Source organism: Lotus japonicus, chromosome 5 (genome assembly GCF_012489685.1).
Source record: "Lotus japonicus ecotype B-129 chromosome 5, LjGifu_v1.2".
NCBI lineage: Eukaryota > Viridiplantae > Streptophyta > Magnoliopsida > Fabales > Fabaceae > Lotus > Lotus japonicus.
In genome coordinates this window covers 63,010,429-63,031,687 of record NC_080045.1, presented here as the reverse complement: position 1 = coordinate 63,031,687, position 21,259 = coordinate 63,010,429, and the positions used below count along the sequence as shown (strand labels likewise).

The 21,259-nt window shown below is 34.6% G+C and overlaps 2 protein-coding genes and 2 long non-coding RNA genes across 18 annotated transcripts; 1 reads left to right on the top strand and 3 right to left on the bottom strand.

Annotated features, from left to right (window-relative positions):
• Nucleotides 1-1,221: 1,221 nt before the first annotated feature.
• Nucleotides 1,222-6,914, top strand: LOC130717888 (uncharacterized). 4 transcript variants are annotated; one of them, XR_009012450.1, is made up of 5 exons: nucleotides 1,222-1,728; nucleotides 2,004-5,058; nucleotides 5,863-5,970; nucleotides 6,061-6,252; nucleotides 6,480-6,914. It is a non-coding gene; the product is annotated as an uncharacterized LOC130717888 (long non-coding RNA). The 4 variants fall into 4 exon arrangements; XR_009012448.1 differs by having other exon boundaries at nucleotides 1,954-5,058; XR_009012449.1 differs by having other exon boundaries at nucleotides 1,237-3,345; nucleotides 4,803-5,058.
• Nucleotides 6,915-8,848: 1,934 nt separating this feature from the next.
• Nucleotides 8,849-10,154, bottom strand: LOC130717286 (uncharacterized). Of its 3 annotated transcripts, none has more exons than XR_009012298.1 (4): nucleotides 10,016-10,154; nucleotides 9,578-9,708; nucleotides 9,407-9,490; nucleotides 8,849-9,313 (listed from the first exon to the last, which is right to left on the bottom strand). It is a non-coding gene; the product is annotated as an uncharacterized LOC130717286 (long non-coding RNA). The 3 variants fall into 3 exon arrangements; XR_009012297.1 differs by lacking the exon at nucleotides 10,016-10,154 and having other exon boundaries at nucleotides 8,849-9,166; nucleotides 9,247-9,313; nucleotides 9,578-9,788; XR_009012296.1 differs by lacking the exon at nucleotides 10,016-10,154 and having other exon boundaries at nucleotides 9,578-9,788.
• A 203-nt stretch (nucleotides 10,155-10,357) lies between these two features.
• Nucleotides 10,358-13,549, bottom strand: LOC130717285 (uncharacterized). 10 transcript variants are annotated; one of them, XR_009012293.1, is made up of 6 exons: nucleotides 13,209-13,545; nucleotides 12,790-12,874; nucleotides 12,483-12,694; nucleotides 11,158-11,208; nucleotides 10,623-10,733; nucleotides 10,358-10,496 (listed from the first exon to the last, which is right to left on the bottom strand). XR_009012293.1 is itself a non-coding variant. In XM_057567458.1 (3 exons), the coding sequence occupies exons 1-3, from the start codon at nucleotides 13,218-13,220 to the stop codon at nucleotides 12,486-12,488; spliced, it is 306 nt and encodes a 101-aa protein (XP_057423441.1). In that variant the 5' UTR covers nucleotides 13,221-13,548; the 3' UTR covers nucleotides 12,483-12,485. The 10 variants fall into 10 exon arrangements, 1 of the variants encoding a protein (XP_057423441.1); XR_009012290.1 differs by having other exon boundaries at nucleotides 12,428-12,694; nucleotides 13,209-13,544; XR_009012292.1 differs by having other exon boundaries at nucleotides 11,158-11,171; nucleotides 12,428-12,694; nucleotides 13,209-13,544.
• Nucleotides 13,550-14,757: 1,208 nt separating this feature from the next.
• LOC130718837 (provicilin-like) lies at nucleotides 14,758-17,187 on the bottom strand. Its single transcript, XM_057569465.1, has 6 exons — nucleotides 16,524-17,187; nucleotides 16,211-16,386; nucleotides 16,012-16,092; nucleotides 15,625-15,918; nucleotides 15,217-15,511; nucleotides 14,758-15,052 (listed from the first exon to the last, which is right to left on the bottom strand). Exons 1-6 carry the CDS (start codon nucleotides 17,161-17,163, stop codon nucleotides 14,853-14,855), a joined length of 1,686 nt encoding a protein of 561 aa, XP_057425448.1. The 5' UTR covers nucleotides 17,164-17,187; the 3' UTR covers nucleotides 14,758-14,852.
• Nucleotides 17,188-21,259: the final 4,072 nt, after the last annotated feature.

Below are 21,259 nucleotides of genomic sequence, written 5' to 3'. Positions count from 1 at the left end.
TATACATGTAACCACACAAAGTACCAAAATTCAAGAAAGGTCTAAATAAGATAATTAAAAGAGATTGATCAAATTTACAACTCCTTCAAGATAGATTACCGGGCGAACACATGGACCCTGAATCTATTTGGCTAAGACATTTTCCATAACTGCATCCTCTGAACTGCAACAGTATCACCAAGCCTCCTAAATTCAGCCAATGGAAGTCAAAACACTTGCAACATTTCTCACACTTTAAGCCAGAATTGGCATATCTTTCACCTCTTCCCTCACCAATAGATTACCATGGAATTTTCCAACTGGTCTAAGAGGTCTAAGATCCATCTGGAAAGAGAACACTTATTTAAGGAGGCAAGTGTACAAAATATTCTTGCTAGATACGATATGATTGGGGAGAATCTGCGTATTTGAATTTCACAACATAAGTAAGGCAAATGGAGATTAATTTCTATGCACTGTCAGTGTAAATAAGTTTTACATAGTAATTCAATCTTATGGTTAATTCAATCGTATCCATCCATTTTGCTAGTCTATGATTAATGTTAAATTTAATAATATTTAAAATAGGAAATGGAAGGTTGTGATTGAATGACTGTGTAAAACTTTTAACCCTCTTAGTGCATAGAACTTAATCTCAACAAAGTAATACTAACAGTGTAATAGAAAAAAAAACACAAAATAATCCAAAGGTTCATTCCCAATCAACAATGATATAAAGCAGGGACAGATTTACATTCAAGTAGATGGGGCATCTGCCCCCACAAAATTTCTAAATAAGAGACCAATAATATGTTGTTGTATTACAACTATAGGGATATTTTGCCCCCACAAAGTGTTGATTGTTCCCATACTTCAGTAGATTCTGGTTGTTCTAATTTATTATCCTTTTTTTTTTAAGTTTTGCCGTGCAATATCTATGTTGAATTTATGCAAAGAACTTCAATATGTAATACCACCACTTATGACTTCTGGAATTTGATAATAGACACCATTAATCATTCTTGAGCAAGAACTGCAACCAAAGAGAAGAATAAAGAGTCAATAAGAAAATGTAAAGTTAAACTAAAATTAACAAATTGGGAGATGAGAAATGGGAGAACAACATCACTTTCATTCATGCTTTGTATTCAAAAGAACTATTTCATATATAAGAGAATGAATAAATCTACTACACCTTAAAAGAGAGACAATAAATCACTATTCATAAGAGAACTTTGAATCTGGGCCATCCATCTCAAGCCTGCTCAATTTCTGATATTTAATCCTGGCCATTCGTATCTGAGCGTTTGTTTTCCACCTTTCGTCTGGAAGTTTCGTTCTGTAGATGACATCACGGTTTGCGTTGAAGAAGTATGGGATGAAGGAGAAGAGTGTTTCCTTGGTTGTTGTCTGCGATTGATCTGCATTGTTGCAGTCCCCGTCAGTGTAGCAGAAGTTAGGTTAAGTGTAGTTTGAGATTTGAGATTTGAGAAGACAGAAGAGAGGAGATTTGGAAATTTGGAGGAAGGAGGAGGACTAAATTTTAGGTTTGACACCTGTATTGATATGGGTTGTTCGAAAATTTCGTCATTGTGACATATGTTTCTTGAAGACTTCTTCTGTTAGGTGGAAATCAGAGGGAGGATAATAGATTTTTGAAGAAAATGGTTCATTTGTGCACTGTTCGTCGTCAGTATAAGAGGTGTATCAGAAGCCATAGATGTTGTCTGCTTCGTCAGCTGATTGTTGGTATGTTAGTTTATTTCCAGAGGTTTGGTATATATGCACAGTGTTCCAGCTATTTTGTTGTTGGCAAGCATTTGAATTTTTATTTCAATGTAGTTGTACTCTTTTCTCATTTGTAGCTGTCTATAAATACCTCTATTGTGTGTTATTCCTGGTGTTCTTAGTCTAACCTCTTTTCTTTCTATGTTGTCTCTATTTCTCTATTCTCTATATTGCTGGTAATTTTAGTTACTCATGGCGTTTACTACATGTCCTTTCCATCCCCTTCGAATTTTAAGTACTGGCAAAGATACATGGATAGTTAAGGTTCATGTTCTTCATCAGTGGGAGATGTTTCCTGTTGGTGAGCCTTCCAAACCATATGCGCTTAATCTTGTCTTGATTGCTTCAGAGGTTTGTTCTTTTGTTTTTTACTTGTGTAAATCCTTTTTCTGATAATAATTTATGTTTAGCTGTAGCAAGTTTGTAATTCGTCATTGATCATTTTATTTTGTTGTATTGGGTGTAAAAATTGAGGCTTACATTAAGAAGAACTATCTTAGCAAGTTTAGGGGTGAATTTTCAGAGGGTAATGTATACAAGATAACTTATTTTAGTGTTTCTGGAAACTATGGCGCATTTTGTGCCTCTGAACATGAGTTCAAGATATTCTTCAATCATAGAACAAAAGTAGTGCAGGAACATTCTGATGTTATTCCAACTATTTGTTTATCACTCAAGAACTCTACTTACATTGATGCAACAATGGGGGAATCTGATTTTCTCATTGGTTAGTTTCCTATATTCATTGTATTGCAGTACTGGCCTTTATTTTTGTTAACTTTTGTTTTCAGTATATTGGCTGAAATGTATTGTTTACTTAGAAGAAAACACATTTAAGTTAGTTGATTGGATTAGTTTATGCATATCTTATCTTTCCACGTATGGCTGGACTAAATCCCAATTAATTTCTATGAAAGGATATGTAAAGGAGCTTTAGGGAACCCTAACCTATAGGATTCATTTTCATTGTACCACTAACTTGGTAACCAACATAGAGTTAGTTTGTTAGTAGTTACAAGAAAGGATAGTTAGGCATAGTAATATAAGTAGGGGATAGTAGTGATAATGGGGGTTATTTGGATTGCAAGATTGGGGAATTCTAGGGAGAGAAGCTAAGTCTCTCAAAAGTATCAGTAGTTGTGTAACTTGTGTTCATTTTCTTGAATAAAATCAATTCGTTTTCTTCTTCTTTGTTATGGATGATGGATGACAATGAGTATAAGTTATGTTGATTTATATGTAATTTTGCTTCCATGAGCTTATATTGATTTATTTATAGTTTTATATTGGATATTGGATTATATAGATTACTCATGTTCTCTAAAACTGTGCCTACAACCAGTTTTGTCCGCCCCATTGTGTTCTTAATTCCCATTATTCTGAAACTAATGTTAACATTCTCTTCACTGTGACCATGTGAGACAAAGAGGGGCATGACAGATCAAGAGGACGAAATGGATGATTCGGCTTATTGGAAGGACATAATTTCAGAGCTAGCCTGTGCATGCAATGTGAAAAAGAAGGGGAGAAGAGGGAAGAAGGCTGGACTATGTGGTTCGATAACCTATATGATCAAAAGTCAGGGCAGTATCATCCTTTTTCTGATCATTTTGATTCTTGATTCATTTTGGCTTCCCCAAGTTCTGGGTTCTTATTTCCTATTTAAAAATTGGTTGTTTGCTCAACTGTTTCTGTTGAAGCCGGATAATTCTTGTCTGCCCTTGTTATAATCTTTAATGTTTCTACTTTTCTTTGGGAATATAAGGCTTATTAAACACTAAACTGTTTCAGTTAAGGCATATGAGGATTTCTATCCTAATAAGTTTTTGGAACCAATCTGTTTCTGGGTTAGTCTAAGACTTCTCTGGTTTATCCCTTGAATTTATTATGCTTGCACACATAAATTCTGTTGCTGGATATATTTGGCATTCAAGTGTCTTCGATTTTGGGCCTTAAGTTATGTTGACAACTTATAGTTCTGACTAGCAATGCATATGACAACATGTGGGATCTTTCTTCATTCTTAGTTCTTTTTAAGGCATAGCTACACTTTGATACTATGCTTATCTGAACATGCATAATTTTTGGCATATTAGTTGAACTTGAGCATCATTTAAATTGTTGAAAAGCTCACACAATTTTAAGGTGATGGTAAGTTCATTTTCTCCATTAATCAACTTTAAAAATGACTTTATGTTCAGATTTTGTTTTTCATATTCAGAGTTTCATGAACTCTTTCACCCTTCACATCATATGAATTATGCAGTTAATTAGTAGATGTTGTCCATGATGTGAAAGTTTTAATTCTATAAGTTAGCTCTCCCATATTTATTGGAGCTAATGTTCACTCTTGAGGTCTTTTTCTTATCTCTTTCAAATGTTATAAAAAGAAAAGCACCCTCTTATGCACTCTTTCCTACCCTGCAGCAAAATCTGCTAAATCTCTTTCTTCATCTAGCTTCTTCAAATTTATGACTTGGTTTATTTACCTACTCATCTTTTCTTTTTCATTTTAAGATGGCACATAGATGGTACAAATATTTGTCTATGCTTCATTCATCTTTTCTTTTTCATTTTAAGATGGCACATAGATGGTACAAATATTTGTTCTATGCTTCATACTTGCTGTTAGCCAGAGATATTAAATCTTTTCATTGTGATGAGTATGGCAAGTTCTTACAGCTACATCAATTTAATTAATACGGGAACCTCACATTTACCTTTGATCTGAATTATATCTGATTAATTTCCCTTATGTGGTTTAATGCACCGTGTGTTGTTTACCTGATTAGCACATTAGTGTCATAGGAGTGAATTAAAAAGGGTATATTTTCAGAAGTTTATAGGAAGCACCACTTGTTATGGGTGTTTTCTTCATTCTCTTTTATAAATTGATTCAATTGAAATATACTCTAATGTGGCATGTTGAGTTAGTACCCAAATCAGAGGAAATTGATTTGTTAATTGTTTTATGATGCTTTCTCTCGAATCTTGTAACCAAAACTTATGTTACTGACTGATAATTTTAATCCTAGGCATGAATTCTCTTTAACCAGTTTAAGGAGTCAACCTGGTTAGTAGCTGACTGTTTTGGTTGCTTTATAAAAGCTTAAAAGGAGTGGAGAATAGAAAAGGATTGGAGTGAAGAGGCTCAGTTTCGTGGATGGTTATGAGACAGAAGTGCTACAGAGAAATTTAAGCAGAACTTTTATGTAGATGGGGATGTCATTAAGAATGTCACTGAGCAATGCTCATGACAAACAAAACGGTACTGCCCACAAAGGACCTGAGGTACTCCCTATCGTTGTCTTATGCTTTCATGCACCATTGCTTCCTTTAAATAAATGTCAACAACTTTGACATGATTCATTTTTATAAGTATTGATTTATTGGAATGTGGGATGCTTTTAAAATGGTGCTGCTCTTGAAAGTTCTTAAGAGGATACAGATTTCAAAATTAGTTAACTTTGATGAATAGTGAAAATTACCACCGTTATTGGATGCTTATGAAGAGCTGAATTCTATGATAAGAAAAGAGAATTCATTGGCTTCATAAAGTTTTTGCTGAAATGCTCACAAGAAAATGGATTTAGCTTTGAGGCTTTGCTTGAATGTTTTACTTCATGCAATAATGAAATATGTAACATGTTCTCTTTTCAATTTACATCATGTGAAATTGCTTAGAACATTTAAAAATGGTGTTGCTTTTGAAAGTCCTTAAGAGGATGTGATTTCGTTTCAGCTTTCTAAAAGAGAGAGAAAGAGAGTAGAATATCTCAATGCTCTCTCAACAGTTTGCCTAGCCAAGATCAATGTTTTCATTTCAAAAGTTAGTTACATTTGTAAATCTATTTGATGATTATCAACTTTGATTACAAGCTCAGTTCAATTTGTGATGTGTAGACTCAATTGTAATGTTAATCTTTTTTAGAAAGGTAGAAGCAACAATCTATATCTTGCTTATGTAAAGCCTTATGATTATACCTTCAATTTACTCTCAAATATGAGTATTGGTTCAGCTTATTTTGAGAAGTTCATTTAATTGTGTTATTACTTTGATGAGCTATTCTGACTTTCCCTCACACCAAAAATAAGATCAAGATCAAGTGAAGTTGTTGAGCTCGCCTGTGCCATGTTGTTGACGAGCAATATGAATGACATGTTGATAAGCAAGTAGGTTGAGGAAGAGGAAAGGAAGATGCAGTTGAGACATCCCTTCCTATTACAACAAGTTGTAACATGATATATCAAAAAAATAGATTACTCATGTTCTTTATTTAATTTTGTATACAGCCTGATGTTGATGTTGATTATCCGCTGGAGGTTGAGGAAAAAGTTACTGAAAAGAAGATGCTTTTTAAAGTTTGTAGGGTTCCTGGTATAACATATAAGGGTTATCCTTGCTATGAAGTTCTTTGAATTTGTTTTGATCCTGAGATTGTGTCACGTTTCTTCTCTGAGATAACAAGTACCAAGTCAACAATGGTAATTATTGTTTGTCCTTTTATATAGTCCAAATACAATGAATAATATTATTAATATATGTTTTTGTTACAAGTCATAGATGTATTGTTTCTTACCTATTTAGTTTGTTATGATATTCTAGAGATAACTGGTATATTATAATGCATACTAAATTAGTAAATTTAAGTAGTATAGGTGGGTGCCTTCAAGTTTTTCTTTCATTTACTAACATTCAGAGGGATTCACAGGTCACAGATGTTGATGAAGAACATTGTTGATACTGTTGGATATGGAGATAGTAGCAAGTAGCAACCAGTCTGCTGTTTGTAAGTGTGTGAAAAGAAAATTGAAGGTGGTTGGAAAAGAGCTTACTGAAGATGCAAATGGCAAGTTAAGAAAGTCTGAATCACAGGTGTGAAGAATTTGGAAATCAGTACTCATAATTTATCCAGTGGTGAGGATGGAGTGTTATCCACAATTAATGTCATAAAGGCAATTAGGATAAGCGCATGTTGTTACATTTACATAACAGACATTGACGTGACATATTTTAGAGGTATCCTATCTTAGGTCCCTCTAAAATCATAGTTTTTTGGTTTAGGTCATTTTAAACGATGTAAGGTGACGACAGAATAATTTTGTATTCAGTATGATTTTGCATTTAGTGATGTATACCTTATTTAGAGGGGCCTAAACAAAAATATCCTTATTTTAGAGGGAGCAAAAGCATATTTAAGCCTAATTAATTCAATGTTTTAGGGGGTTTATCTAAAAAAAATGTTTGCATTTAATTTTCCCTAATTTATTGTTCTACCATTAAAGAAAATATGGATACTTTTTGTGTAACTTAATAATCTGGGTAACGTTGTGCCATTAATTAAAACAATGGTCAATCATTGTCCCAGATAGGCTAGATAGATTGATGTTGGATATTGTTTTTGTTTTGTTAGAGGATCATTGTGTGATCATGCTATTTATAAGAAATATAGATGTGGTCTAAAATAAACCTTCCTCTTATGACATTTTTTTTCCAGATTGGGCTGTCTATGTTTCTTGTTTTGGAGTCTATTTCTTATTTACATGTTTTTATTTCTTTTATGGTGATTACTTAATTAGTAAATCATATAAAACCAAAAACAATAAAACACTAAGGTTTCTTACTGTTGTATATTTATTATTTCCTATATTTATAACAAAAACTTTAACATTGTATATTCAAATATCTGTTAACAATTAACATTGTTGTATATTCAACTATCTCTTGACTTATAATCTTAGCCTTCATATATTTATAACAAAAAGAGTAAAATACACTCACCTCCCTCAAGGTTTGTGAGAATAACACTTAACTCCATTTTTATCCAAAATATACACTCCACCCCAATAATAATCTCATAATTACACTTAGCTCAATTCTTCTCTGAAATCTTCACTCCACCCCACCCCTTTAACATCATCCAAAAGATGCTAACGGAATATTCCTTTAACTCAAATTAATTAATTAAAATATAAATGATAAATAAATCACATTATCCTCTAACCAAATAATAATTGTACTATAATTTTGTAAATATTCTAAATATTTATAAAATATTTTGAATACCTCCAAATAAAAAATAATAATTAAACTTGATGTTTATTATGGTCAAAATATTTCTCTCTCTAATATAACTCAAATTTAAATATGGAGTATTTCAGTCAAAATATTTATCAAATGATGAGTTCTTAATACCTGTGTATAACCTTAAACAACATATATTTTAGAACTTAAAATGCCATGTGCTTAAGTGCTCATACAACCTAATAACTAAGGTAATCACATATCGTCATAACACAATTATATTTTGAAAGTTTAGTAAACTTATTGACAAATTTTTGTAGTAAACTTAGTGGTAAAGTTTTTGAGTTTTGATGGTTCTGACATTGAGTTAAGTTTTGCTAAATTTGTGATGGAAAATGTTTTTGCCTTGAAGAGGATGATTTCAAACTTAGCTGGAAGCTACGTAACTCAGATCTGGAAGAAGTAAAACAGAAGTTGTTCTCGTTTAAGAAATGTTCTAGTTCTATGAATTTTGAATTACACCAAGAAGGCCAGAACATGCTTTATTGTAAATCATTTGTGCTGCCCTCCAAATAACAAGGATTTGTTTACTTGAATGAGCAATGATTATCTCGTGCTACTTTTTTTTTTAAAAAACAAGTATATTTATTATTTAGTTAGAAGATAATGTAATGTATTTATATTTAAATTAATTAATTTTGAGTTAAAAGAATATTCCGTTAGCATCTTTTTGATGGTGTTAAAGGGGGTGGGGTGGAGTGTAGAATTTAGAGAAGAATTGAGTTAAGTGTAATTGTGAGATTATTATTGGGGTGGAGTGCATATTTTGGATAAGAATGGAGCTAAGTGTTATTCTCACAAATCTTGAGGGGGGTGAGTGTATTTTACTCTAACAAAAACGTTAACACTGTAATTATGTTCAAGTATAATTGACAAAGATAAATTAAAATAAAACTTTGTTATATGTTTATAATTAGTTCATTGACTCCTATGTTTCGGTTAACCCATATTTGGGTTGTAATTATTAAAGATTATAATAATTGGTATGTGAGTTAATTAGATGCAATTAAATAAATTGATTGAATAAATATGATAAATTACAGAACTGCTCGTCCGTGCATTGCACGGAGACGGGCTATAATCCTAGATTCCTTTATCCATAAAGGCACATCATTAAAGCAATCAAGAAAATTGGCAGCCCTTGAGGAAGACTTCTCCAATCTCGACCCAAGGAGCATAGAAACAGAGCCAGAAAAAACAAAAATTGATAAAAAAAAAAGTGAAAGGATAAAAGTAACATTGGATATATAAAAGAATGGACATAGTTGGAGATAGCTGAATTGTGTCCACCAAACCCAAATGAATTTGAGAAAGCTGCAGAAAGTACACTAAAAATCAGAAACATTAGTTTTTACATTGTTACCACAATTTGCACAAATAGATATAGTACACACCAACATTAACTTCAGGCTGCTTCTTGACGTTAGGGACTGTGTCAATTGTAACATCATCCGCCAAGTTCTAAGGAAAAATGAGTAAATTAAGTTATAAAAGGGAATCAACAAAATGAAATATATTTGATTAATAGGATGAGTTTCTGGCTGAGGAAAGTACATCTTGATTAATAGTTCGATGCATCCACCCAGTTGTTATTGCCTAGCTTACAAACCACCAGAAGCTCAAGACACCAATCATTGACTGAAACCAGGACGTAATCACAATCAAGGTCAAAAAGAGGATGTTGTTGTGGGTTCTGAAATATTTAAAAAGTAACAAATTTCTTACCTTTGTGGCATTCATTTTCAATTATGATGTGTCCATACAAACTTGTTTGATTGCATTAACCTCAGCCAAGTCACCTGCTAAGTGGCATGAGCATCGATATAGGTCCCCCCGTACAAAGCAGGATTCATCAGCTTTTACATGAACATGAGAATATGAACTTGTTTTAGACGAATGTGCCCATTTTGATCCTGGTTGCTTGCTATTACTACCTCAGTTCCTATTTATAAGTTACATGTAAGTAATTTTCACACATTTGATAGTCTTAAATAAGAAAATGATGTTAATTTTTTTAAACTACCTCCTATGAAAAAACTAACAAAATTTAATGATAAGCGTTAAATGTAAAGGGTAAACTTAGGAAAAAGTATTTAATATCACAGATATTTTAAAGTGACTTATACTAAGAGACTGAAAAACTTTTAGATTTTTATTTCTTACCTCTTCATTAGAAACCCCAACTTTAGTCCATCAGACCTTGGATTTGTCATGTGACGAGCATCACACGTTATGGCACCTTCCAGATATTTTGCAACTATTTTGGCTTCCCTTTTTGTTGCACTCTCCAAGCTCTCCATTACCTGTTCTCAGTGATAGAAAATCAAAAGTTGTCAGCATTGGAATTTCATTAGGTAAATCAAATATATATACACTTCGATATACTAAAGAAAATTTTGGGTTTGAGGTTCTACCAGCACACCAGAGCCTTCATCCAGAACAAAACCATCGCAATCTTTGTCCCATGATCTTGAAGCCTTCTTGGGGTCTTCATTCCTCTGAGACAAAGCCCTGCAGGCAATAAAGCCTCCAACACTGGTAGGAATGATTGAAGCTTTAGCCCCACCAACCACCATAACATCTGCTTCCCCTCTTCTGGTATGATAAGCAGTTGCATAAAAGCAATAATTTGCTGCTACAGAAGCTGCGGAAATGGAGTAATTGGGACCCATTAGACCAGTGTCTATGACCAACAAAGCGGAGCCTATAATATGTGAAAATTTAAATTTAAAGATTATGTATTTCTCAAAATCTAATTTCTGTCAAGTACCTTTGATACTACTTCCAAATTAATCATAGAGCATAATAAACATGACCAATACTGTTTGCAGATAAGTCTCTTGATTCCAGAGTATTCTCTGTTGACCATGCATCCTTTAATCTACACAAGAAAAACTACATTAAAAGAACACCAAGCACAAACATAAATTCATATTGAAAAGAAAAATTAACATACCAAAAAGTAAGAAAAAAAAAATTAACATACAAAAAAGTTAAAGAACTAAAGGAATTTTAAATAATCAAATCCACCACTTTCTAAAAAAAAACTGATAAAGCAAAGGAGAGGTATGTCAGGGGAGTTGCAAAAATTAGATCAATCAGTTAAAGACACAAGTGATTAAATATCTTTAACCAAAAAATATACTTGGAAAACCTTCTTGCCCCATTACCAAGTTTTTTAAAGAAAAAAATTCAAATGTCTCTAATCTAACCAATTCACCAATGGACTTAAACTAAGAAATCATAAATTTTGGATAACTGAACAATTGAACATATTCCAAATCCACCAAGCTTGGCAAACTTACCATCTCGGTAATTCCTTGAATCAAAGAAGAAAGGTATGTCAATGAGACAACCTGAAATTTTTAATTTATATACAACGCATGTTAATAAATCAAAGTAATAACCATGTGATAGGTGTAGCCTACCTAAATTAAGTAAACCGTTAACCTTTGTGCTAGGATGAAGAAGTGGATTCTAGGTGGAAACTCTAAAAATTCAAGTTAAGGAGGAAACTTAAGAAAGAGATTCCATAAAGTAAGTGTTTGATTTTTCATGTTATATGAGTCTCTCATTGCCTCATAGATATTAATATAGACTAAGATTTTTAACACGCTGACAATACCTCCCGTAAAACTCAACCGCGAGAACGACACACAAGTACAAAGAAAAGACTAAAGGTAATCCACTGAACATAGATGGTGTCATGGTGAGAATTGTGATAAGGCAAAAGTTTATGAGACACATGTGATCCAGAAAAGCAAGTCACTCGAATGGATGGCAAAAATGAGAATCAATGGGTTGGTTTACCAGCTTGAATGTAAAAAATAAATTTGAGATAAATATGTAACCATGACTGCTTGCTCTCACATGAACAGGTCTGAACCTCCTAAGTCTCCTTTAGCTAATTTCTCAATTTAGTTTATCAGACACAAAATGAAACTGAAATATTATCATACTTATATCAATCCAAAGGGTTTCATCCTTATATACATATTGCACAAAGATTCAACTCCTACTCTATTTCTTTGTGGCAATGTCTCTTAAAGATTTAACCTTCATAACATTTTGTTATCCAATACACGTTTAAGCTTCTGATTGTCCTCCTTTGACCTTAACATAGTCGGGTAAAAATATACCAAATTATTCACTTACAAAGATAAGAAAACCATTACACCATAAAAGATACCATCACAAGGATCTGTCCTCGAAGATTTTAGTGTTCCGCTCCAACTATAGGCTTCAAGTATAGTACCCTACACATCATCAAAGGGCTTTGGTTCTTCGCTAATTTAATTAATTTCACTACTATATTTAAATTATAGCACACACTCATGTTGTGAAATAATTAAATAATAATAATAGGCTAATAAGTTTGAGGTAAATTTCAAGCTAACATCTTCCAACCCAATAAAAAACAGAATTACAAACAGCAAGGAAGAAGAAAATTTATAAAGAAAACAAATGGGCCACAAAAAAAGCTCAACAACCAAATCAATAAACTATCAGATCAACATAACATAGATCATCATAAATGATCAAAACAGACAAAAGAAAAGGGTAAAGAAACTTAACTTGAAGAAAAGGGGATACTAATAAAGAGCTTAAAAGTCAAGGAAAGCTTGTCCACCATTTATTTGTTCTTCAAATTAGCAGGGATGCCATGTTTCTTGCACAGAGCTTCTAGTATCTTCCTCCTCATGGCATAAAAGTCCTCTTTCATCAATTTTTGAATGAAACAAACACCAACCTTGTGCATACTTATAAAAATGATTGGAAGTAGTGTGCAATAGAAACTGTATACGAAGGATTGAGGGTTGGTTTCTCCTTCAAAGTCCATCCCTGTTTAATTTTTATAGGTTGTAATAAGAAAAAAGTTAAAAGTTGTGACAATGAAATGAGGAAGTAATCAAATATATGACAAGAATAGTATTTACCTAGCCCTGTAGAATCAAAGAAGTTGCTGCCTTTATTCAAAATCTTCCTAGAAACATTAGTCATTGCAACACACACAAGCATCCCCTATTTATACAGCAGAACATAGCTACTTAAACAGACACAGACAATTCAGCCATTGCTATAACTCAAAACAATGAATTCGAAAACAGGATCAACTCTAGTTTTAGGAACTTATACGACCCACTATGCACACACCAACACAGCAAAGACCCTATTTATAAGGATATACGTGCAACAGTTTACAAACAATAAATAATTGAAATTGAAAATAAAGATCAAATCAACGAAAAGTACACATTACATACCAAAAAATCAAGTGAATACAGATAAAGATGAATCAAAAGTAGGAAAAAATCAAAGAAAATCAGTATCACTTAAAGTGATTTAGACTACTTACTGACTCAAGCATTGCTCATCCGTGATTTTCTCCTTGGGAATGCACTCAAATCTGGACTTGAGAAAAAATGATGGACAAACAACAGTGAATGAAGGGAGCTGTCGAAATATGGCTGGTTCCACCGAGCTAAACCTCCTTGAACACGGAAGGGAAGGTGAGCGTCGGCGATGATGCAATCGGAGGTAGCAGAGGCGATTTGACGAGAGCAAATGGGGAACGCAACCAAGAGGAAGATGACGGCAACCGACGAACGCAAGATCAATGGATGGGAAAAGCCGAGCTGTGTTGGATGAAATACACGCGACATGACCAAGAGGAAGTGGGTATCAATGTATTAGTGTTGGGTCACTCATTTGTGCAGTATGGAGCCCATTACAAAAATGCAAAAAAAGTAAAATAAATCAGGAAAAGTCATAAGAAGATGGACAGTTGAGATTGAGTATTGAAAACTGAAATCAAGGGCCAGGATTTGAGGTTTCTTAGGAATAGTAACATGAGGTTTTGCCTTAAGTAATAGTAGATTTTAGTAAATATCTTTCGAGGGATTTAATTTTTCGTATTCAAATAATCAGTTTCATTAAATTGTTTTAATTTAACCAGGGGGCACAAGTGGTGAGTGTTTATTTTCTTAAGAGATTTCATTTAGGCTTTTGGCCCGGGTTTGATCTCCTCTGAAGTCAAAAATTGGGTTTGATCCTCCTTTGAGGTAAAAAGTAATACATTTGTAACTAATGACATCACTACCGTATCTCGAGCCAGATTAGTCACGTGAGCCCCTTTCCCCATGGAGACCGGTGGCCAAAGAATCAATTTCTAGTAATTTGATTATATCTTTTGCTAATTTTGCTCGTGAAATCCTTGATTTCACAGGAAAGAAGGGATACCCTGTTTTCTTCATGAACTGGAATGGCCTAAATCAGCAGCGCAGTGCAGTTTGCACCTTTTCCCTCTCACTGTAAGTGTGATTTGGTACTATGGTGGTGCAGTGCCATTCTGTGTGTATTGATTCATACATCTTTATTTCAATGCTGTAGATCTCTAATGTTGTTCTTGCTGCACAATTCATGAATGAGATACCAATGCCTAAACTACTAGAAAACCAACTACCTGTTTGAAATTGGAAAAGTAGGATTTGTGTGTTTAATTTGGGGATTAGGTTTCTGAAATTAGGTATTAAGAATTTTTTAAAAATTTAACCAGACACTTGGCCTAGTCAAGGACTAAAACTAGATATTTTTCAAAGTGCAGGGATGAAATGCAAACTCTTTTTTCCCCATTTGAGACAAAAATCAAAACACGCTCATTCAGTGAATGATCAAATTAGTCTGTGCACGTGTTAGACACTAACAACTTTGTGTATGAAGGAACGCGATATATTTTTTCTTCTAGGAAGGAACTTGCCAGCGCCCTCACTCCACTCGTTTTGTAGGGACCAAAATCTTAGTTAACCCTAAAAAATGTGCATAAGTGAAACAAAGGCTAAACATAGATTAAGGAAACAAACAACTTTTTATTCTCGATTTTATTTATTCTTAGTACATAGGTGGAGCTTTAGTTTTAGTTAGAAGAGCCTACTACTTTATTTTTGGCTCACCATGAGCTCTTACAGCATACATTACATACATGACAGGCACATAGAGTTACTTAGAAAAAAGCACCCAAAATTGAAGACAGCTGGTCTTTTTTTCCACTACGTCCTTCCTCCTCCCCTTGCTGAGGCTGAGCACTTGCAAAGCAGGAGTTCCTCTGATTCTTTATCAGACTCTCAATTTCTTCAGCAGATCCAGGGAATGCAAGCTCTTTCACTGGCCTCTCTATCTGGCTTATCACATTGTCATCACGGCCTTCCAATTTTTAATCACCAACAAAGTAACCCAATTAGTTTATTTTTGTTTCAATTTGATTAAGCAGAAGAAATTATAAATGATGTTCACATGTCATCATAAAGGAAAGCAACATATAGTGTATTCAATTTATGTAAGATGGTGAGTCAGTCATAGAAATCAACCTGCAAGGAAGTTCCTCTGGTTGTTCTCAGCATTGATACCAAAGGCAAGCAAATTGAGATCCGAGGAAGCGGTTACTGCAAATGGATGACTTGCTGGGATCACTATAACATCACCAGGAGACAACCTTGCTCTGAACCTCTGAGCCTCAATACGTGGTTGTTCCTCTTCCTGCTCTTCTTCTTGTCCTCTCTGCTGCTGCCTCCTCTGAGCCACAAGTTCAAGCTCTCCTCTTCCTTCATTAACCACCAGTATCAGTGTGGAGGTTGAATGGTAGTGTGGCAGGAAAATTGATCCCTACATTTTGAAACAAAATGAAATAGGATTAGTGTTTTAAGAACTTATAAGTAAGCGAATAGATTATAGAAGTGGATCACTTCACTGTCGAGTTTAACTAGTAGTTTGCTTACCTCTTTGATCTGAGCTTCGCTGAGCAAGATGTCCAAGTCTCGGAGCTGCTGATTTTTCTCTGGAGTGATCTCAAAGAGCTTACCAAACTTGTTGGAAGAGATTGGCTTGCTGCTTCTCAAGTTGAACGGCTCAGATTTAGAAGAGCTTCTCTTTCTTGAGCTCGATTTGGCATGCCTGCTCAGTTGTTGAATTTGATCCTGTGACGCTTTCACTATCACACCCTGTTCCTGGCTCTGTTCGCCTCTCTGCTCTTCTCTTTGCAAGAGAACCCTCTCAATCTCGTCATATCCAGCCTATGATATAGGTAACCAACCATAAAAAGTTATAATCATATAAGTAAATAAATGATGTACAGTTAATTATTACATGCATGTATGGAAGCTTACATTGAAGGAAGCCTCTAGAATATTTCTGCTGAACCCATTGAGGTAGGATTCTTGAGTTTCACTACTTGAGGGGAAGAAAGGCTGTAGGGAAGGACACAAATTAAGAGTTAGCTAACTATAGCTGGGAAAAATGAAACAAATTGGAAAAGGCATTAATGACTGAGATTAGATGAGAAAAAGCAAAGTAAACAATTGTTACCTGATATTGGCCAGGTCTATTAATGGGTATAAGGAGTTTGACCACTCTGAGATTCTCATCATTATCACGATTAGCCAAATAAGCAGTGGCTCCTGCAGGGATTACCAGTGCGTCGCCACTCTCAAGGTTGTAGGAGTCTCTGTCGTTGGGGTTCACTATGGTAAGTATGGCTCTCCCTGCAATCAAAATAATATTAATAAATTGCACCATTAAATTGTTAATCATTCAAAGAAATTAATGAAGTTAAGGTGGTGCTTAACTGCTTATGCTTAATTATATATTAGCAGTAGTTAATTGATTGGTAGATAATTACCACTTAGGATGACAATGATGGAATCAGCATCATTGTGGTGGGGCAGAACAAGGGTTTGAGGTTTGGCCTTAAACTCCAAGATTCGATAGTTTTGGAGATTCTCAAACAGCTTAGAGCGCTCATCGAACCTCTGGAGGACACGAACGTGACCGTGTTCATTCTCAAAGTGAGTCTGGAACCTGCTAGACCTGAAGTGGAAGGGGTTCCTCCGTTGGCTCCTCCGTGAGGACTCCGAAGAAGAAGATGAACCTTCCTCTTCTTCACTTTCACGCTGGTGTCGACGAGGCCTCTCCTTGCTCTCCCTGTGTGGTCGACGGGGTCTGTCACTCTCCTCTTCTTCACTCTGACGGTGTGGTCGACGAGGTGTGTCCCTCTCCTCACTCTCTCGCCTCCACTCTCTTGTTCGCTCTTTTCTTTCCCATGATGGTCGCCTCGACTCTTTTTCATCTTCCTCCTCTCTCTCACGGCCATGTTCCTCTCTCTCACGGCGAGGTTGCCATGGCTGTCGTTCATCTTCACCTTGCTCACGGCAGGGGTCCTCCCGTTGCCGGGAAGCAGTGGCAAGGGAGACAGAAACCAGGAAAAGAATTCCCAGCAACAGCAACAGAGGAAGCCGCGCTTTGATTTTAGCACTCGCCATTATGAGTTGGATAAGATTGAACTCACTTGCTCTCGATGATGAACACTGAGGGGAGATGAAGGGTATTTATAGCTATAGAATTGAAAGCATTTGATCTGATGAACATCAGAACATGCACTAACATTTGGACACGGGGTGCCATGCAGGTTGACGGGTGTTGAAATGAACAGAATTGAGGTGGCAGAGGAAAAATAATGTGGTGTGAATTTTTGGGTTGGCTTAGGGTAGGGAGTTTATTTTACCTATCTAACAGTTTGAGTAGGTGATTGTTTTGAATAGACAAAGTTTATAAAATCTCTGCAGCACTAACTTTATAGGATTAATGGTATGCCTTCTCTTATAGGGGTCTTCTTCTGAGATTTGATTTCTTTTAATCTTTTGCTTTACATCCATCTCATTGGCGTGCACTCTGATGAATGGCTGTTTATTTTGGTAACAAGATGAATGGCTGTTTATTGTGGTAACAAGGCAAGTGTGTTTTAAACCAGAACATAAATATAAACCATTTTCTTTTACATTTGTTTAGGAAGTGAAGTAACTTTCATCAACTAGCGACAAAGATCGTCTAAATCACTAATAAGATTTTTCTTTAAATAATAATTTATTTATAAAAGTCTAAATCTATTTATCTTGAACATTATTGGTCCAGTTAGAATAAAGATAAGTTACCCACATAGGTAATTGACACAATTTTATTCGAATTGGGTGTGATATAAACTAATGGTAAAGACTAAAATTTTGATCTTAGAGTTTAAATAATCACTTTTAATCATGTGACCAATATTCATTGAGTGAGTAATTTAGACTTTGTGAATTTGGGGAAAGGGGAGATGAGGGTAAGAGAGCGAAAATGGGTATAAGCCCTTCCCGTGTTTTGGAGTTCTAAATTTTCGAAAATCCCATAATTTGGAGGACTAATAAATACAACTAAAAAAGGATTTTAAAAGGGTATTAAAGGGTTCTTAAAAACACCCCAAAGACCCAAACCCTTCTCCCTTTTTAAAAATCTTCCAAACAAGAGAACTTCACATTAGTCTCCCTCTTCTCTTTCAATCTCTCACAAACACATCTTAGACAATCCCATATAACAATTTGATATTCTATAGTTAGACTTGGAATCCTCTATATTAGAATGCTCTCTACATCTCTCTACAGCAGCAATTTTGTTAAAATATACTTCTTCTATTCATTTTTAATTTTTAAGTGTCATTTTAGAATAATTTTTTTTTGCTATTTAACTGTCATTTTGATGTTTTAAGGTTACAAATTGTCAATTATACCCTTAGTTTTTCAATAACTCCACTTCACATTATCCATAAAATTCTCCTTTCCCAATAACTATGAAGAGCTTTATAACTTTATGATCGGGGGAGTGGTAAATGGTTTAATGATATGAGAGAATGGAAAAAAAACTAACAATTCACTATCTTGGTTTGAGAGCTTTATGACTTTATGATTGAGATGTGAGATGGTAGAATGGGAAAAAAAACTTTAACAATCTACTATCTTAGTTGGAGAGTTTTATGTTAAAACAACACTTAAAAAAGAACGAAGAGAATAGTTGTTGATATGAAATAGATTTAGACTTTTAGTGATTAAAACTAAACTAAATGGAGGATTAAGATAAATCCACATTCTTATTTTATGGTAGGGAATGGATCACTTTTTTCCTCAACGTCTATTATACTAAAGATTTTCCTTCTATCTACATAAATATAAGCTCTTTAATTTGAATTTATTTAAATAAATTTCTCAAGTAAATTTATAAATAAACTCTATTGTTCTGTAGTGTTGGATGAGGAAACTAGAAAGTTGTGGGCTCGTGGGCTAAGCTGATGGGTGATTTGGGCGGCATGCTCAGCTCAACAACTCAAATGCATACGTGTTATTGTGCATGTTATTTGGGCCCCAGCCCTTTCAGATGGACGCGGCGATCTTCATCTTCATTTGTGTTTTGTTTGAATTGAATTTTATGATGAACATAGATATCATTTTGTTCAGGTACTTAATATTTGTCTTCCTCGTGCGTTTGAATTTGATGAACGTAGACATTATTTTAGGCAGTACAAACTATTTGTCTTCCTCAGTCACGATTGGTTGGCTTTTTGTGCACAGATCGACTGATCGAGTGTGTTAAGGTGTTCGTGAGAACCAAGAACAAGTATGAACGGATAATTACGGAGGAAGAAACAACAGTAATTGATCTGCACGGCCAATTATCACGTAAACTACTTATTAAGTTGCAAATCGAGGCTTTTTAAAATACTACTAAGAGCATCTCCAATGCAAGGTTCTTAATTCTTATTTTGGAGTTAAGAATTAAGAATTAAGAACTTTACCATTGGAGGTGCTGACATGGTCGTCTTATATAAGATGTTTTGCTTTTTAAGTTCTTAGCTTAAAATATTAATTATTTCTCTCTCATCCAAATTACTTTATTACTTTATGAGTTTTGTTTTATTACTTTATGGAAAAAAAAAAGTATAAATAATGTGGTTGGTGAGACCAAATGAATAGTAGTAAGAACTAAGAACTAAGAACTCATGGTTGGAGCAAAATTACTTGAGAGTTGCTTAAACACATGTGGCAATACGGGCCACATGAATAGTGCTAAGAACTAAGAAATAAGAACTAGCATTGGAGCATCTCCAATGCAAGGTTCGTAGATCTTATTTTGGAGTTAAGAACTAAGAACTAAAAACTTCACCATTGGAGGCGCTGACATGAACTCCTTAATTCTTAAAAATAAGAACTCAGTTCTTACATAAGAAGTTTTGCTTTTTGAGTTCTTAGCTTAAAATATTAATTATTTCTTTCTCATCCAAATTACTTTATAAATTTATGAGTTTTGTTTTATTACTTTATGAAAATAAAAAGTATAAATAATGTGGTTGGTGTGACCAAATGAATAGTGCTAAGAACTAAGAACTCATTGTTGGAGAAAAATTGCTTGAGAATTGCTTAAACACATGTGGCAATACGGGCCCACATGAATAGTGCTAAGAACTAAGAAATAAGAACTAGCATTGGAGATACTCTAACACCTACACTTCGCTGAGCAGTGAGATAAAAAACTAATAATAAATAACTTATTGATTCAAACTTTTTTTTTTTAACATATTGATTCAATTTGATTTGTTGAAGAACTTAATTGCTTTGTTGGTACATCGGAAAATTAAAAGAATCACAAAGCAACTACAAAGCTAACAAATCTCTAGCAAGGAAAGGATGGGCTGAAGCTGGGAAGGAGGGTCCTCCAAACAAGTAACCAAGCACTGGCGATCGGCACCCAACGCAGCTAGGAAATCTAGTGCATCATTAGCAGTCCAAGAGATAGTAACAAGTTGGGCAGTCCAACTACGTTGAAGCAACTGTTTAACTTCCCAAAGATCCAAAGCATCCTCATAGTAATGCAATCTGTCATCGTGCAAGGCCACCATGATCTCAAGACAATCAAACTCACAGACTATATCATGCACATCCATACTCCAGGCCATTAAGAGACCATATTTCAGGGCCAAAATCTCAGCTTTAAACGCTGACCCGCCCCTACTCCCAGCAACAAAACCTGCGATCCACTCACCTGCATCATTCCGAATCAAGCCACCTATGCCTATCCTCACAAGCAAGCCATTAAAAGCACCATCGGTATTAATCTTGAGCTTACCGGACGGTGGTGTGGTCCAATGAGCAGGTCCATTATCCATACCATCATCGCCTAGCCAATTTTCATAGTCCCTGCACTCTTGACTAACATAATTGCTTTGACTAACATAAATTAATAAATGAATGATTTAGAATCAAATGTGAGAAAGGCGTATATTAGTTCCCAAAAAATAGCTTAAGTGGTAAGAGTTAGGGAAATAAGCGTTGGGTGAGTTGAATGGTGAAGGGTCCAGGGTTCGAACCTTGAGGATGACTAATTTACTAACATTACTAACCACTAACATTTGCTTATAAAAAAAGTGTATATTTGAGGTATGATATCGTTGATCGTTTTTGCCCAATCTCCTAATCATATATGAGAACTTTCTAAACACACACTTAGCATAAACAAGCAGTTAGGGGTACACTCTAGGCTGAAAACTTGTTGTGC

What these genes read in the sequence shown, in the direction of transcription:
- LOC130717285 (XM_057567458.1), bottom strand. An exon ending in CTTTGATTCTACAGGGCTAG is followed by an intron (nt 12,695 to 12,789) that starts GTAAATACTATT and finishes AAAATTAAACAG; the next exon opens with GGATGGACTTTGAAGGAGAA.
- LOC130718837 (XM_057569465.1), bottom strand. Translation starts at nt 17,163, where the DNA reads ATGGCGAGTGCTAAAATCAAAGCGCGGCTTCCTCTGTTGCTGTTGCTG. An exon ending in GCGAAGCTCAGATCAAAGAG is followed by an intron (nt 15,512 to 15,624) that starts GTAAGCAAACTA and finishes TTCAAAATGTAG; the next exon opens with GGATCAATTTTCCTGCCACA. An exon ending in CCAGAGGAACTTCCTTGCAG is followed by an intron (nt 15,053 to 15,216) that starts GTTGATTTCTAT and finishes AAAAATTGGAAG; the next exon opens with GCCGTGATGACAATGTGATA.